Source organism: Xenopus laevis, chromosome 9_10S (assembly GCF_017654675.1).
Source record: "Xenopus laevis strain J_2021 chromosome 9_10S, Xenopus_laevis_v10.1, whole genome shotgun sequence".
Classification (NCBI taxonomy): domain Eukaryota; kingdom Metazoa; phylum Chordata; class Amphibia; order Anura; family Pipidae; genus Xenopus; species Xenopus laevis.
The window spans coordinates 50,343,768-50,359,989 of NC_054388.1; the positions used below are offsets into that span (position 1 = coordinate 50,343,768).

Sequence of the window (16,222 nt, forward strand, 5' to 3'; positions counted from 1 at the left end):
GATTACAGCAGAGAAGGGAGGGGAGGGGGAAGAGGAGCAAACTGAGCATGCTCTTGCCCAGGGCAATGAGGTTTAAGCTGAAGGCAGGAAGTCTGATGCAGAAGCCCATGTGTACACAATAGAAGGAAAGAAATGTGCTGTTTCTTTTGACAGGGGACTCAGAGCAGCACTACTTTGGGGGATTACTGGTATATTTAGATGGACCTTTCTGATAAGGCTTACTTAGTTTTAACCTTTCCTTCTCCTTTAACACCCAAAAAATCCCAAAAACCATGAATTATTTGATTAACGTAAGACACCCAGGCACAGATCCTTTCTTCCATTTGTAAAAAGGACATCTACCATTGACTTCTATATGACCTCAGCAGGTTTGAGATGGAGTATTTTTAGATTCTAACTTTTAGCAGCCTCGAGGTTTAATAAATCTTGAAAAAATTTATTATTTTTTCACTATGAAAAAATTGTGTTTTCCCCTTTAAAACCCTTACCAGATTTGGGTTTTAGTAAATAACACTTTATAAGTTGCTGACTGCATATACTTACCCATCAGTGTGTTATAGGCCTCCCTCAGTTACATAGTTCTCCTGTGTAATGTCAAATTGAAAATACACCTAGATTTGTAATAATAATACAAATAATACATATAACAGCTTGTTACCAAGAGACATAATTCTTTATTTTTGAATTGCCATTTTGTCTTAAATCACAACACAATCTTGATCATGTTTTTTTTTTTATTTGAGCACATTTGCTCAACCATGTTTATTAAAAAGAAAGTAAACATTATGTCAGGTTTTAGGTGGCAAGTTACATTGTTTGAATAAATTGGATTAAAAAACACAATCAAGATTTTGCTGTGATTCACACATCACGATACTGTATAATCAGAAATACTTTTGCCTCTAAATTTACAGAATAGCTTAATGTTACTTCTTGACTGAATTACATTGTTTTATTGTTTTGTTTTTATTTTTGTAGGAGTCATAGCTGTGACTATATTTATTATTTTTTGCATTGTGGCAATAATGACCAAGATTCTATATCAACATAAAGAAACACATAGAAAAAATCAGAAAAAGGAGAAAGAATATCCAAACAGCATGGAAAATTCATTTCGCAATGAAATGGACTTGCAAAACGCAGTGAGCGAATGTAAAAAGGAATATTTTATCTGAAAGACTTTATTTTTAATTCTTTGCTCTTTTTAGCTAAATTGTTACAGTGTTTTCCTTTTGAAAGAAATCTCAAGAGTATGTGGCAATCTCTTTACAGTGCCTCCTTTTCATCATAAAATTCACAGCTCTTTCTTTGGCACAAGAGCCTTTTTTTTTTCTTCTTAAGCAACAATGGTCCACAGGCGTGCATGCTATCAAATTCTGTTTGTAATATTTAATTTCCCAAAAAATGTAAGCATTGTTTGTGCTCACCTTGTAGTCACTGACTCTTTAATATATTTTACACTAGAAAATGAAAATTGTTTAATACTGAATACATATCTTTGCCTGAAAAGTAGACAAAGAACCACTGATAAATTTACAAGATGAATTCAGTGCCTGAAAAATATAAATTGAAATTTTATTTTGTGGTAAGTAGTATGAAATTTAGGACAAACAAATTGGACATCACAGATTACAGCCATTTCATTCATATAATCAATATACATATGGGATCTGTTATCCTGAATATTGAGAAACTGAGGGTTTTAGGGGTAATTTGGAATACCTGCTTAAAATCTAGTAAAACAAAGTACATTTTAATATTTAAAAAAAGTCACTTCAAGGGGGTTATTTACTAAAACTCGACTTTTTATGACTTCATTCACAAAAATTTTTTGACCAAATTCCCAATCTGAATGCCCTCAGTTTTCGAATTGACTCTCCAAAAATTAAATTTATCAAGCTGACGCCTTAAAACCAGAGCAAAAAGACTGAAACTGTCAAGAATCCTGAAGGTGAAAGTCATGTTCCAATTGTTAAAGGGACCATCAAATATTGACTACATGATTTCAATAGGTTTTAGTGGATGTATTTTCAGATTTGAATTTTTAGCAGTTTAGGAGCATAATCATTTTTAAATCTAAAAGAGTTTTTTTTCCCTCTAAAAATATTTTGCCCTTTAAAACTTGACCAGAAAAAATTGAGGCTTGATAAGTAGACCCCCAAGTGTCTTGACATGAAAAATTATTAATTTTTGTTTATTTATTATCAGGAAAAAAATAAAATAAAAAATAAATATATATATATATATATATATATATATATATATATATATATATATATATATATATATATATATATATATCTATATATATATATATTTTTTTTTTTTTTTTTTCCCTATAAGTTACTGTAGCTCAACACCATATTATTAAAGACGGATCTAGAATTATGCCACAATTGTCACTTTCTGCTGACATCATTAGCCACTGAAAGCAATAATTGTAACACATGAAGTTTGTTGAGAAGGACTCATCTGCATTAATTTAGGATTTCTTGTGCAGTAGTGTATTATATGTGGAATAGCCTTGATTATATCTGCATTTAGCAATGCCCAAAATAGTTTCCCTAAATATTTTATTATGTACATTTTTGAAGCAGTACACCTTTTTGCTAGATCTTTTGAGGTATGCTACAAATGTTCTTGGGGTGTTTCACCACTTATCTGTGCCTATTTAAATTGCTCAGTGCTGAACAGAGAGGATTTTTTTAAGCAAAGGAATCACTCAAAATGAATCCACCACTAATTGATCTGATATGCAAATAAACTATAGATTCAATGAAACAAAGTCTTAATTGTGACTGAGGTTGGAAATATCTCACAATTAAAGATTTGTAATGTTTCTGACACTGTTGTGTGAATATAGATTGTAACTCATCTCCAGTCAATCTCATGTATGAGATGCTTGTGCTTTGTTTTCCGTACATTAAGTAGTCAGCCTATTGTACAATGTCATCATAAGGGCACCTCTATGAGAACAGTTCATACCTCCAACCCTTTCCTTCACAAGTTGGCAAGTGTTCAGTATTTTCATTTAAGGTAAAGTAGTTTCTCTACTGCAGATAGAGATAATATTTCATGGATGAGTTTTTCTGAGACATGCTACTCTACTTTAAGGGGGTGGCTGGTCTTGCTGCAAACAACTTTTTAACTTTTTTTAACTTTTTAACTGGTATAATTGTTTGATTCCAACATAGGTCAGTTAACCATCTATATTGTACAACTGATGAGTGATATTAGAAAATATTTCTTAAAATGCTATTTCTAATACTATTCAAGAAAAATAATTATTGAGAATCCAATGCAGTTTGAGTGCACGTCTATTATAATATTGTTTCCTTTTAAAAACACTACATTATTTACTTAGAGATAGATTTATTTCAATTCTACCTCTATTCTTACTGGGTTTTTTTTTTGGTTTTTTAGAATTGTAAAAAACTCAAATGTATCAATTGCTAGCTAGCTTGCTATTTTATTTATCAAACCATCTTGAAAAGTCAGCTGCATACAATTTTTCAAAAAAAAAAAAAAAAATCATATTCCACCCTTAATGGAATATAATTTTTCATTAGCTCAAAAAAAAGGCTAACAATCAAGATTTTTATTGTTTGAATCCTTTTTGATTGATGTGAGACCTCAACAACTTCTTGCAAAGTTTGCAACAAATGGCTTTTTTGCGAACATGCGCAGTGCATGAAATAAAATTTCATAATTGCAAATCATTTTTTTTGCAACAACATATTTATAGATACTCCACAACAGATGTTAAAGCTAACTTTTGCTTAGCGATAATGAGCAATGTAATATTCACCAGCAAATTATTTTACATTGTGAGCTAAACATTTTGCAAAAATGCCATTTTAAACAACACATGTGATTTTAATTACATACCACTTCAATTTTTAATGAAAATGCAAACCTTAAAATAACAAATTTTGAAAATACATCTAAAATTTGGGGAATGTAATATTGGTCGCTAATGGAAAAATCTTTTGCAATTCGTTCGTAATGGGAAATGTTCCCAAAGTACACAAATGTTGCCTTTGTGAACACTTCGACACTGACAAAACATGAGGAAATTGATTGTGAAGTTTATAGTTTGCGACAACTTAGGTGAAAAAACTTAATGGAAAAGTTGTTGCGTTTGCTTCAAAAGTTTACACCACCTTCAAGGTTTGCAATGTGCAATTAAGATTTGCAATGCAATAAAAACCTAATAAAGAATATTACATTATGTTTTAATGCTGTGTTACCACTGTACTTGAAAATGAATTGAAATAATGTCACTGGGCTACTCTCCAGTGCTCTTGCATACTTCTGTTTGGTCATTTTCATGAGATTTGGTGGAAGCGAAGTCAGATCATTCTGGACATACATCCAGAGGACCCGGAACAATTTGGACTTTTTGTGAACACATAAATGGAGGAAGAGGCAGTGACTTCTCCATAGGGTGCTGCTTTTCTAGCAGATGATGAGCGAGTCAGCATCACAGATCCTGTGGTGGATCGATATAATCAGTGGATCACTGTGTTCAGGCCTGATCTTTCTGCTGCAGATCGCCTGTGGGTCTTTGAACTGGGTTCTTAGGAGGTCCTGGGTTCAAGGCAGCACCACCAATCATCTGCATTGGATTCTTCAGGATTTGTACAGAGATCAGAGTTCTACAAACCAGTAGTGAAATTAACACATGCTACCTTCCCCACATGACAGACATGAGGGCATTGATTCCTATCTAAAAAACTTCAAAATCATTTGTGAGGATTACAATGTTCCACAGGCAGAGTGGCCAAAAATTCTGGCAGCCAGTGAGCTCTACAGGGAATTGCCTTACCCTCAGCAGGCCAACTACGAGGAGGTTAAAAGAGTTCTTCTTGAGAAGTATGCCATTTCCCCAGAGATGTATTGCCAAGACTTTAGAGCCTTGAGACTGCACTGGGTCTTTTCCAGCCACTAATGTTGCAATTAGTGGGGTGAAAACACTTTAGGTACTTTGCCAGCTTTGCTTAATGGAGCAATTGCTAGAGCAATGTACCCCTGAAGTTGAGTGTGGGTGTAGGATCGATCACCATGGACCCTAGAGGAAGCCGCTAGCTTCGTTTTTTGAAAACCAGGTGCAGTTGCCTCAGATGACCAGCTTTACCAGAATCCAGTAACTTTGACTGTGCTCCAAGGCTGGAGACAAGAGACACACCTCAGCTCATTGCCTCTCAATCACCTAACATGATACCATCCCATGGATTGCAACACAAAACTAAAAACTGCTTCAGGTGTGGCTCTGGTTCACATTTACAGGCTACCTGTCAATTACCACCCAGGGCATCTAGACAAAAGCAACCCCAGCCATAATAACTGAAATGGTTGCAACTTCATGGCAGCCTGTATAACTTATGCAACAGCATACACAAGACTGTACTTCAAATAATATGTTAGGTTCCCAAACCATTGGAGAATATATTGTCATGGGGGTGCAAAGAGCTGACCAAATGAAACGTCACTGCCACACACCAGTCTGGAAGTCCAATTTACAAAACTGTAATATTTATATTGGAAACCTTGGTAAGCATGGAAGCAAAGCTAAAATAGAGCAGGCTTTTGGGGTCTATATGCCTTTGCATTGGAGTTGGGCCATGAAGAACCCCCCTGGCTTTGCATTTGTAGAGTTTGAGAACCCTCAAGATGCAATTGCTGTGGTTCAAGGGCTTAATGGGAAGACTTTGTGTGGTAGCCATGTCAGAGTTGAATCTCTATTAGGCAGAGACACAGGAAACCTATTATTAAGTGTCAATGGACCCTACAGATATAGCAAGAATTCTGTGGAAGTTTTTGATTGTTCCCAAGCAGGTTTGATTACCAATGTGTTTGGGCCTCTCCCTACTGATGCACATATACTTGGGGGAGAGTCATGTGACAGACCTGTAACAAGCACTGGATACATCAATTTGATTTCTTTCTGAATCATAAAAGGATTTAGGAGATATTCAAGTTTCCAAGAAGTATGCACCTGATAATAGGTAGAAGAACAATAAGCAGTACCAGAAGTGGGACATAATCCAGTCACCCAGGCTCCAATACATCTCCACACACCTGCATGAAAACAATATGGACTTACTGGGAGGCTGGGCCAGTTGGGGTATAGAAAGAGTCACCAGGAGAGACTTGGAGTTAGTCTTTACAGATAGAGGAAAGGTCTTTTGCACATTGGTTCTTCTAAAAGTAAATAGCAAGCAGGGTGTGCTCCCCTAGTGTAATCTCTTCAAAATAAATGCATTTAATATGAATAAAATACCCTTGCAATATTTGCAGGCACCAATAGTGTATATCTGTACAATAGGAGGATGCAGTTCCTGTCCATGTACATTCAAAGGATTGAAATCCCAGTCCCAATGCATTTTGTCACTATCAGTGACTTCAGGGGTTAAAAATCAATATAATGCCTCTAAAAGGATAAATTTTTTAGAGAGGCAGAGATTTGCTCCGCTATTCAACCATCCGGTTTTTTGGAAGTGGCAGCACCTCAGTAGTCGACTGATTGACAAGATAAACTTCAAACATGCTCTACTTGGACTATTTATTGTAATAAGAATTGAACTCTCAGTATTCTGAAAGGATATATATATATATATATATATATATATATAATTTTTTCCCCTTTATGTGCCTTGTTAAAGCACCCCCTGTGTGTTGCTACATTGTTTCTACTGTTATCCACAGAAGGGTTTGTTACTGCTGTGTTACCACTGGACTTACAAAATAAATTGAAAAAAATCCACTGGGCTACTCTCCAGTGCTTTTGAATACTTCTGTTTGTCATAATCATGTTTTTTTTTTTAATAAAAAAACTGAATTGTGGTAAAAGCCTGATCTTGCACTTTGATAAATATGTTCTATATTGTTTGGGGGCATAAGATCATTGCATATAAGATATGCAGTAGTGCTCTTTCTATATATCCACATGTACCCTATATGTATCCATGGATACTGAGAAGAAATGTATTTCCTCTTCTACAACTTCCAATTACAGAAGAAATAACAATTAGAGACACTTGTTTTTTTCATTCAGTTGTGCATCTTATTAAAATGCAGATGAAAGTATGGCTCAAAAAATATGGTTATCAGGGTGTTCTTTAACAATAATGATATAGTAGAACAGACAAAATATATTACCAATAGAGGTAGGGTAGAAAATCCAACCTGATAATAAACTCTGCAATATATGAGCATTAAGCATATATTAAAATTATCATATTTGGAATTGAAATATTAAATATATTGGCTATTGGTATTTATTATTATTATTATTATTATTATTATTATTATTATTATGTGCTCATAAGTGTTTCTTTCATTGATTGTGTCATGTTACACCAAAAATAATAAAATGTAATCCTCAGGAAGTCACCTCTAAGAATAAAGTTAGGCTTTGGGGCCAGTTTTATCCATATGTGGAATTTCTTTGGCAAGCAGTGTGTTCTTTATGGGAATTTAGGATTAATGGTTGATTGGTAATACAAAAAGATACATCATTTATCTCCCACACTTTCCCCTCATAAACCTAATTTTAAGTTTTCGAATACTGATGTTATTTTTTGTTTGGGAGATATTGTTCAATCATTAAAGAGCAGATTTAGTAAGGTTCAAATTTGAATTGTCAAGTTGTATTTTTGGTCAAAACTCACAAAGTTGAGTTGGGAATAATCCAAATTCAAATTTGAGATTTATCATACCTGACCCTTTTGAAGATGTTAATAGCCATCATGACATTCAAGTTTTTTTCTGAGAAAAAAAAAACAATTTAAGTTTACTTAAATTCTAGTCGAGTTTTTGGGTCGATAATATTTGTTTGAGTTTTAGATATTCAAATTTTTCTTAAATAATATCCTATTCGAATTTCGAGATCATTCGAATAAAAAAAAAAACTCTAATATTCAACCTTTGACCATTCTGCCCCTAACTATATGCTCACATGTGAAAAGGTTTGTGTGAAGATATTACCAACTCACATTATTATTTCTTGCAAGACATCCAACAAGGGGGTAATATACAAATATTAAAACAGCACAGTTCAGCACCCCTGATGCAACATTCTTGCAACATTCTTGCAGACATACCAATTACTTACACCTTCCGTTAAGCATCTGGTTCTAATTTTTTTTTATTTAATTTCCTTCCACTGACAAAAATGTGTTTCAGTATCTTCTATTTACATTATACTTTTTTGTGTATTTCTTTATAGAAATGCATTGGAATTATAGCAGTGTTTTTCATAGATAACTATGTATTGCTTACATTATTATATTGAACATCAATAAAAGATTTATACAGGATACATGTAAAAATGTATCAAAATTAAGAATAGAAATTCACATTTTGAACTGTAATGATCTTTACCTGCTTGAAGGTGGTGCATTTTTATCTCTATCACATTAATGGACAACGTATCTAGTTAGAAGTTTTAAGACATATTCTGTAAAATGGGACAAACAGCAATCTATGTTACCTATTATAGATGAGCCACCAAAAATCTTTGCTGGTTCATAAAATTAATTTTATATTTAAAAAAATTAAATGCAGAAAGGAAAAATATTGCCATTGCATTAAAGACTTTTATTTCATTACCTATTACAGTATATAGAATTACTTGATAGCTAGAGACAGCATATTTTGGTCCTCTTTTTTGTCCGCCTATTCTGGAAAAGATTTGTCCAGAATAGGAGGAGAAAGGGGATTCAGCAGTTTCTGTCTTGAAAATGGGATTACACGTTGCTTGAAGCAAAGAGAATGAAGATTGAAGCTTTCGCTCTCAGTAGGGACATGCAGGTCACTTAGGTAATTGGGCAGCTTTCCATTTCAATTCTGAAATCAGTGGTGGGTTGAATAATATAGTACATTGTAGGACAAAATACAAATTGCCTCATGCAGAACACTGAAATTGTTTTGTTGTTCAAAGTCATATTTCCATGAGAACTCAAGGTAGATGGAAATATAAGCACACAAACAGTGGCAAAGTCACAGGCCTGTGGTCCCTGTTGAAGCAACACCCAATGAAAACTAGTGTTTTTAACCCACCATCTTATCACCCACATTTCTCAGTTCCACACGTGACATTGGGTTTGACCCTTCCTTCTGCTGTTATTTTACTTAATATTTAAATAACAAATTATTTCTGGCAACTGAGCCCCACATAACTGTTCATGTAAGTAAATTCCTTAGGATAAGAAAAGGCAAATCAAAACTAACAAAAACTAGTCACCTTGTTAATTCAATGACTAAAGATAACTAGACTTATTAGGACTTCCCTATGCAAAAAGAAACAAAATAAAAAAAAGATTTCAGTAAAAAATGGACTAACTGGAAAAAGGCTCAAAGACCAATTTTTTTCTGGATTGCTATTATATTTACATAAAAATGTGGTTTACATTGTGAAAATCTCTTTTTTTAAAAACTTTTTTTAATACTTCAATTGAAAAAGATCTTACATTTTGAACTCTGAACTTCTCATAACTTTTATAGAAGCTCAATTCAAAATGTTTTTATTTAAGAAATCATGAATATTCCAGTATGCAAAACTGAAATTAAAAAATAATCATTATCATGTTTTCCACTGCAAAATATTATCATAGAAAACATCAGAATCTTTATTAAGAAACCAACATATATGCCAAAAAAGAAGGTAAAGTAAGGACTCAGGGCAAATTAGGAATAACTGAAATTAAAAAAACATATACTTTAATCTTCTGGATATTTCATCTGACAACATCACCAACCCAATATACTTTAGTGATAAAAGTATTCAGTTTAAGGCTGCAAACTAATGTAACCACATCTTTCCACATTGTGAAATCCATGTAAACTGAAAATATTGCATTACATTTATATCCCAAGCAGCAAAATAATTAATCTTCTAATATAAAAAATGTATCATTACATGTTACTGGAAATTTGCGAATTTTCCGACAAAGCGAAGTGGGACAAATTCTCCCATCACTAGTAATTAGACTTAAAAGAGATTTGAAAGGCTTCCTGATTTTGTTTGATCTTTTATTCTAGTGTTGCTGAAGATCCAATTGGGCATGTTCAAGTGACTGTTGTGTATGATAATGCATGTCATGATCCAGATGTACGAAGTGATGAAATGTAAAGTAACTTTACTCAGTACATTTTTTCCAGTAAAGTGACGTTAAAGTGATTAAAAGATTATTAATAGCTTTAAATCAGATGATACAGACAGTAAGCCAGATCCTGGAACTCTGGATTTTAAGGTTGTACATTTTTTACAAAGTCTATAGTTAAATAAAGGCACATGCATCTAAATTAATGTCACTGTTGGATTCCTGTCATAACATATCTAGAAATATCTAAACTTAGAAAAAGTAAAAACCTTCTTCCAGCCATCATTAGTGTAGAGATTTCCAATCACTAATTCTGTTGTTTGACACAAATTCCTTATTTCCTTTAATGATTTTGGTTCTACAAATATATCCCTGGGCAGAAAAGATATACTGTACTTATCATAGTTTAAAAAAATTTTGTAAATCAGTTTAAAAATTCACATCTTGGGTTTATGTTTGAACTGTTTCTTGATCATTATTTAATGCGTTTTACCATCTATACCTAGATGGGATTTCTAGTCCAACAGTAGGCTCTCTTTAATAAGAGATGTCAATATTGCAGTTAATGGTTAGTAGTGCTGGGATAGTTTGAATTAGAGTTATAGTTGACATTTTATAAATTGATATTGCCTTGCCTACATAATATCAGCTGAAATAAAGAAGATTCAGCGTTTAGCAACCTAAATATAAACATTTCATATTTCTCTCCAGAATATAAGAAATCCATTATTTCATATACTAGCAATTTTAGCTTAATTTGTCAAAGCTATTTATTGCACTACAGAAAATGATATATTTTATGTAAATTCTAAACAATATTGACACATCAAATTAAATTGAATTAAAATAAAAATTAAATATTTATAAAAAATGTAAAATTATTAAGTATCTTACCTTATTTTTTTCAAGATTCTATAGCTTGATTATATTGCCTTGTATAGTGATGATAATAATAGATACAGTTTATGCAAGGAAAATGAATATAAAAAGATTTATACAGTCTTTTGAATTGAGATCCCTACATATAATTATTTTTTACATAGAACAATTGATTTGAATGCTTTATAAGTAAGTTAGTAGTTCTTAAAACTTTGTTCAGTGACAAATCAGGTTACTGTAATATCTTCCATATATCGAATTGTGTTTGGCCTTTGCTTATAAACTCATATGATTCAATGTATTTATAGATCATGCATATTTAAATGTGCATTATACAGTAACTTAACACAGTGCAACAAGTTCCAAAAGAAATACCATATAGGTTCATTATATTACACCATGAATTTATCTGTAAATTTAAAATGTTTAAAAATGTAATGATTGGTGGAGCGTTGACCTTGTTAAGTCCTAAGATTAAACACGAATGTATAAATCCACATTGGAATACTATTAAGACAGAGATCTTGACATATTTACAGATGGAGCAACAGTTTCTGCAAGTCCAGTGTTTTTTTCTACTGCTTTACTAGTGAGATAAAAAAAATGTGCCATTGTGTTTACTCATTTTCAGCAAATCCTCATGTTCTTTTTCTACTAATAGAGAGAACAGAATGATTTTAGCAAAAAGTTTAAGCATGTATTATTAAAATGTTGTAGCTAATTGCCCTACCAGTTACATTTCACCCAGTCCCTCTTGAATTCATTTATTTTATCTCTACAGTTTTCCTTTCTTTGTTCTCTTTGGTATGACAACCACCTTAGTGATTATATCACTTAATCGATCATTCTCCAACCACTTTTATTTTCATGTCAATGTTACTATACTTTAACACTGTACAAAACCTTTTGAATGCTATTTGTAAACTTGATAGGCTTTTGTCTTTTTTTCAAACCAAATTACTATTTAAATGTACAAAACAGGTTTGAGATTTCAATCCATTTAACAAAGTGGAGAACAAATCTTGGCTCCATGGGCACTCATTGGATTCACGGAAGCTCAGTAATAATGGAATGTGTTAAATGTGGAAATTTGCTGAATTTTGAATGTTGATGCCCCTACTATACTTTTTATAGAATAGATGCACAGACTTGTGTGCATCAAGACTTAAAAGTTACTACGAATTTTTCCTGTGGCACTGTAACTTCAGTGGTGAAATATTTAAGGCATGGTGTAGAACTTATCTTATCAACTGGCACTCTACTATAGTTAGCCCATAAGCAGAGGAGGATTTTATTTTGAGTGAGGTTGTTCATATAATAATTAATGTATATTCACATACATTGAACAATGTATGAGGAATATAGGTAACAAATTAAATGGTGCTTTCTTTTAAGCTTGCTATTGGTGTATACAGTAATATACACGAACTCTGAAAATGAAATTATGGTGAATCAGAGCAGATTTACAAGAATATATGTCTTAAAATTGTGAATTTGGGTATTATGATCAGTACATTGTAGGGAGTGATTATGGGGATAAATGTTGAATGGCATTAAGTATATTCTTGCATTATTGCATTTCTGTTGTTGCTTATTTATACAACAAAAAACACTTTATAGTATACCAGGTATAGTTTTAACTGTTGAGTCTTCTATAGTTTGTCTTTTCACAGATATGAAGAATAATGTTAAAAAATGGATATCTCATATAGGGGCAAATTCACTAAGATTCGTATTTGCGCCAGGCGTAACTTTGCCGCACTTCGCCGCACTTCGCCAGGCATAGTTTCGCCAGCGCTCTGCAAATTCACTAAAATCCGAAGTTGCGCTCAGGGGTAGCGTAAGGTTGCGAAGTTGCACTAGCGTTGATTCGCTAAGCGAAGCAAAGTTACGCTAGCGATGGTTAATTTACATACAGCGCCAAATTCAAATTTCAATGGAGGAATACGTACAATCACTACAAATGCCTGGGAAACCTTCAAAACATCAAATAAGATTTTTTTTTTGCCCTACACATGTGCCCCCTGTATAGTTAAGTTGCCATGAGTTAGGAAATGCAAGGGGGAAGGAGGGGAGCCCCAAAAAATGTTTCGATCTTTTTCAGCCTATCACCCATAATATAGAAAAAATGCCAGCGTTTTTTGGGACTCAGAAAAAATGTGAACTTTTTTTGAAGCAATCCCTATCTACTCTATTGCGCTTCGCCTGGTCTGAGGTGGCGAAGGAAGTCTAGCGTAAAAGGTAGCGTTCAGTACAATGCGCGCATTAGTGAATTTGCGTAGTTATGTCCGTTGCGCAAATTCACCAGGCGTAAGGGTGCGAAGTAACACTAGCGAATTTACGCCAGCGTTTGTTGTGAATTTGTGAAGTAACTTAGGCGCTTCGGCGTACAGTGAATTTGCCCCATAAAGGTCAATAAAGCAAACATTTGGTTTAGGCAGTAATACAATTCATCTTAGGAAATACTGAAGCAAAATGGCCAAAGAAGGTTGAAGACTAAAGAATACCATTAAGCAAACTGTGTGAAAAAGTACATTGTAATATTCATCAATAATTATTTAAAAATGTTCATGATTTTTAATATATGAAATGTACATGCTGTTTTTAACTGTGTGTGCAGTCTTTTTTTTTTTTTGCACTGGTATGTTTGCTTTAACTTATAAAAGTCTGTTAATAGGAGGCCAGAAGAAGCTTTTTGTTCAGTCTACATATGTACGCTACTGTAGCCCCAGAAAATACAATTGTTTATTTGTTAAGTTGATTCCCTACCAATACAAATAGTAATTGTGAGTTTGCAAAAAGCCATTTATCAAGATAAGTGTTGGTAACCCTATTCTTAATAAAACAATCAGCAATTATTATAAATTATGAATAAGATATTTCAAATATTCTTCCTCCTTATGTTGCCTCATTGTTAAAAAAATGCTTTATGATGTTACCTGGAAGCTCATTTTGAATATCAGTTTAATGATATTAATTTAATGTAATAATTACATTAATAATTTAATATTAATTTCCTGTTGACTTTCAATTAATTGTTTTTAGAACATTTCCGTTAATAACAAACACTTTGCCTCTGTATGAAAAAAAAAATACTGAACTTTTGGTCATGTGGACCTATCCTGGCAGAAAATGATGTCTTCTTTGTTTATACTGTTATTGTACAGACATGAAACTGTAAATAATGTATATTTAATAAAGAAAGCTTTTTGTATTACTGTGTGTAAGAATATCAGAGTCTGGTTGTGTTGCCTTGTTTTTGTGGCTATTATGAGTTTGTGGCTAAAAAGGCTGACAAATAAATTACAAGTTCACTTTTTTCCTAACCTTAGCATAATGCTCCTCAATTTTGAAACAACTTAGGTTGAATTTGCAGATTCTGGCACAAATAGTGGATTCTATAACATACTAATGATTTAATCACTAATACAGACTGATAAAAAATAATGTTATAATCCTTTATTATTCAGTATTCACCATTTGTAACATTAACTTAATTTTATTGCATGCATCAAAATATGTATTTTGAAACTTTCTGTTATCTTGGAATCAATACATCTACTGAAGTCTACTTTTAAAAATCACAAAAATGCTGTTTAAATCTTTGTAACAAGCAATATAGTCCAAAAGCGTCACAACTAGACAAGATCTCTTGGATTTTGAAATTTTAGTACAGATTCGTTTAAAATTTTTCAAATACAGTACAGGCTGAATTTTCCTTAAACCCTTTGATTATTTAAGAGTCTGATTTATGATCCTATGAGGATAATAAATTAATCAGTTGAAGAAATACTCGGTTTTATAACACTGATTTTCCCAAAGGCAATCCTCTATGGATCTCAATGGATATAGTAACTATATATTATGCACATTGTGTATAACGTTTTGGAAAAAAAACAAATGTGGTGAAATTATGGTTCTTGGTGTCTGTGATTATGAACTCCACCCCCCAAAAAAAAACTAAACTCCTTTAGTGATGCTTATTGAGAATTGATATAAGTTACAATTATCCAAGTTGAAAATGTAAAGAAAAATAACACATTATTATAAGATATTAGAGTTCATGACTTTGTATCAATATTCCCAACAATTATTTTAGTTTTTATATACAGTATTTTTACAAACAGGTCACAATTTATAATTATATAGAACATTTTACGAAATGATAATGATAATTACTGCTCCGTAAAACTTTTCTGATTACTTAGATTTGACAATTTATTATGCAAATGGAAAATTGTTAATATCCTTTTTCCCCACATACTATATTAAATGTCAGGGGGCAAGGTTTTGGACAGGGGATAGTGCTCAGTGGGGCTGTTTGAAGTTGGAAGTCAAAAGTAATGACATTAATGCTATATATGATAACATTTGCATATCACATGTCACTAGTACCTTCAAATCCCATCAGTCTAACAGGACTTGATTATAACCTGTCTCTGTCAACTTGGGTGACTTCACCATGATCCAGACAAGTGGCAGAGCAGGAGTTACATGGGACTTGGAGATTCAGCCTACGGTTTGTTTGTTAACTTTATTAATGTTAATAGTTTAGAAGCAGTACAATATCAGACATTTAGGAATACCCAAACAGGAATGGTTATCAGAAAACCAATTATATACACACAGCTAATTCTGTAAACTCACACCTGAATGTGGCAGTAATGTTAAAAGTCTTTCCTTTCGTAGGCAGAGCCCTACTAGTTCCTTGGAGGATCTGATGACTCCACTACTTATCTTAAGATACCTAAGAGGACTGCTTACATTGCATTCTAGGAAGGCCTTGACTCTGTGTAGAACCTCTAGGTCACAAACCAAAATTAAAACAATGGAGAGCTCTGTACACATATATACAGTGTTAGTGTTTCCTAATGTACTTCTTTCTAGGCTTAGAAAATATACATCACCCTGAATATATGTATTGTTTGGAGAGAGTTATCATTCCTCTAAACTTTTTTATTGTTCATTTTTACCTTTTTAATGTATTAGCCAAGAATCTTTTAATGACCATAACAAATAGAACCATCATCTCCAGTTTTGTAAGATCACATATGGGAGATGATGACCAATTTAGTGGTATCTGTAAGTCAATTTGCATCAAAATCAACGTCTGAGACCATTGAGCCATTGCAAATTTTAAATTATTATGGTTAAAACAAAGTAATTGGGAGATAAAACGTTAATTTTAGTACATACTGGTCTCAACATAAGTCTCCTAGTATGTATTTAGCCTTACT

General features: G+C 32.8%; 1 protein-coding gene across 1 annotated transcript in view; it reads left to right on the top strand.

Moving 5' to 3' along the window:
- cntnap5.S (contactin associated protein family member 5 S homeolog) overlaps nt 1–2,204 on the top strand; it is a 274,058-nt gene extending 271,854 nt beyond the window's left edge. The window contains exon 24 of the mRNA XM_018237742.2: nt 979–2,204. Coding sequence (XP_018093231.1) covers nt 979–1,175 — 197 coding nt within the window. The 3' untranslated portion in view covers nt 1,176–2,204. The remainder of the gene's footprint in view (nt 1–978) is intronic.
- The last annotated feature ends 14,018 nt before the right edge of the window (nt 2,205–16,222 follow it).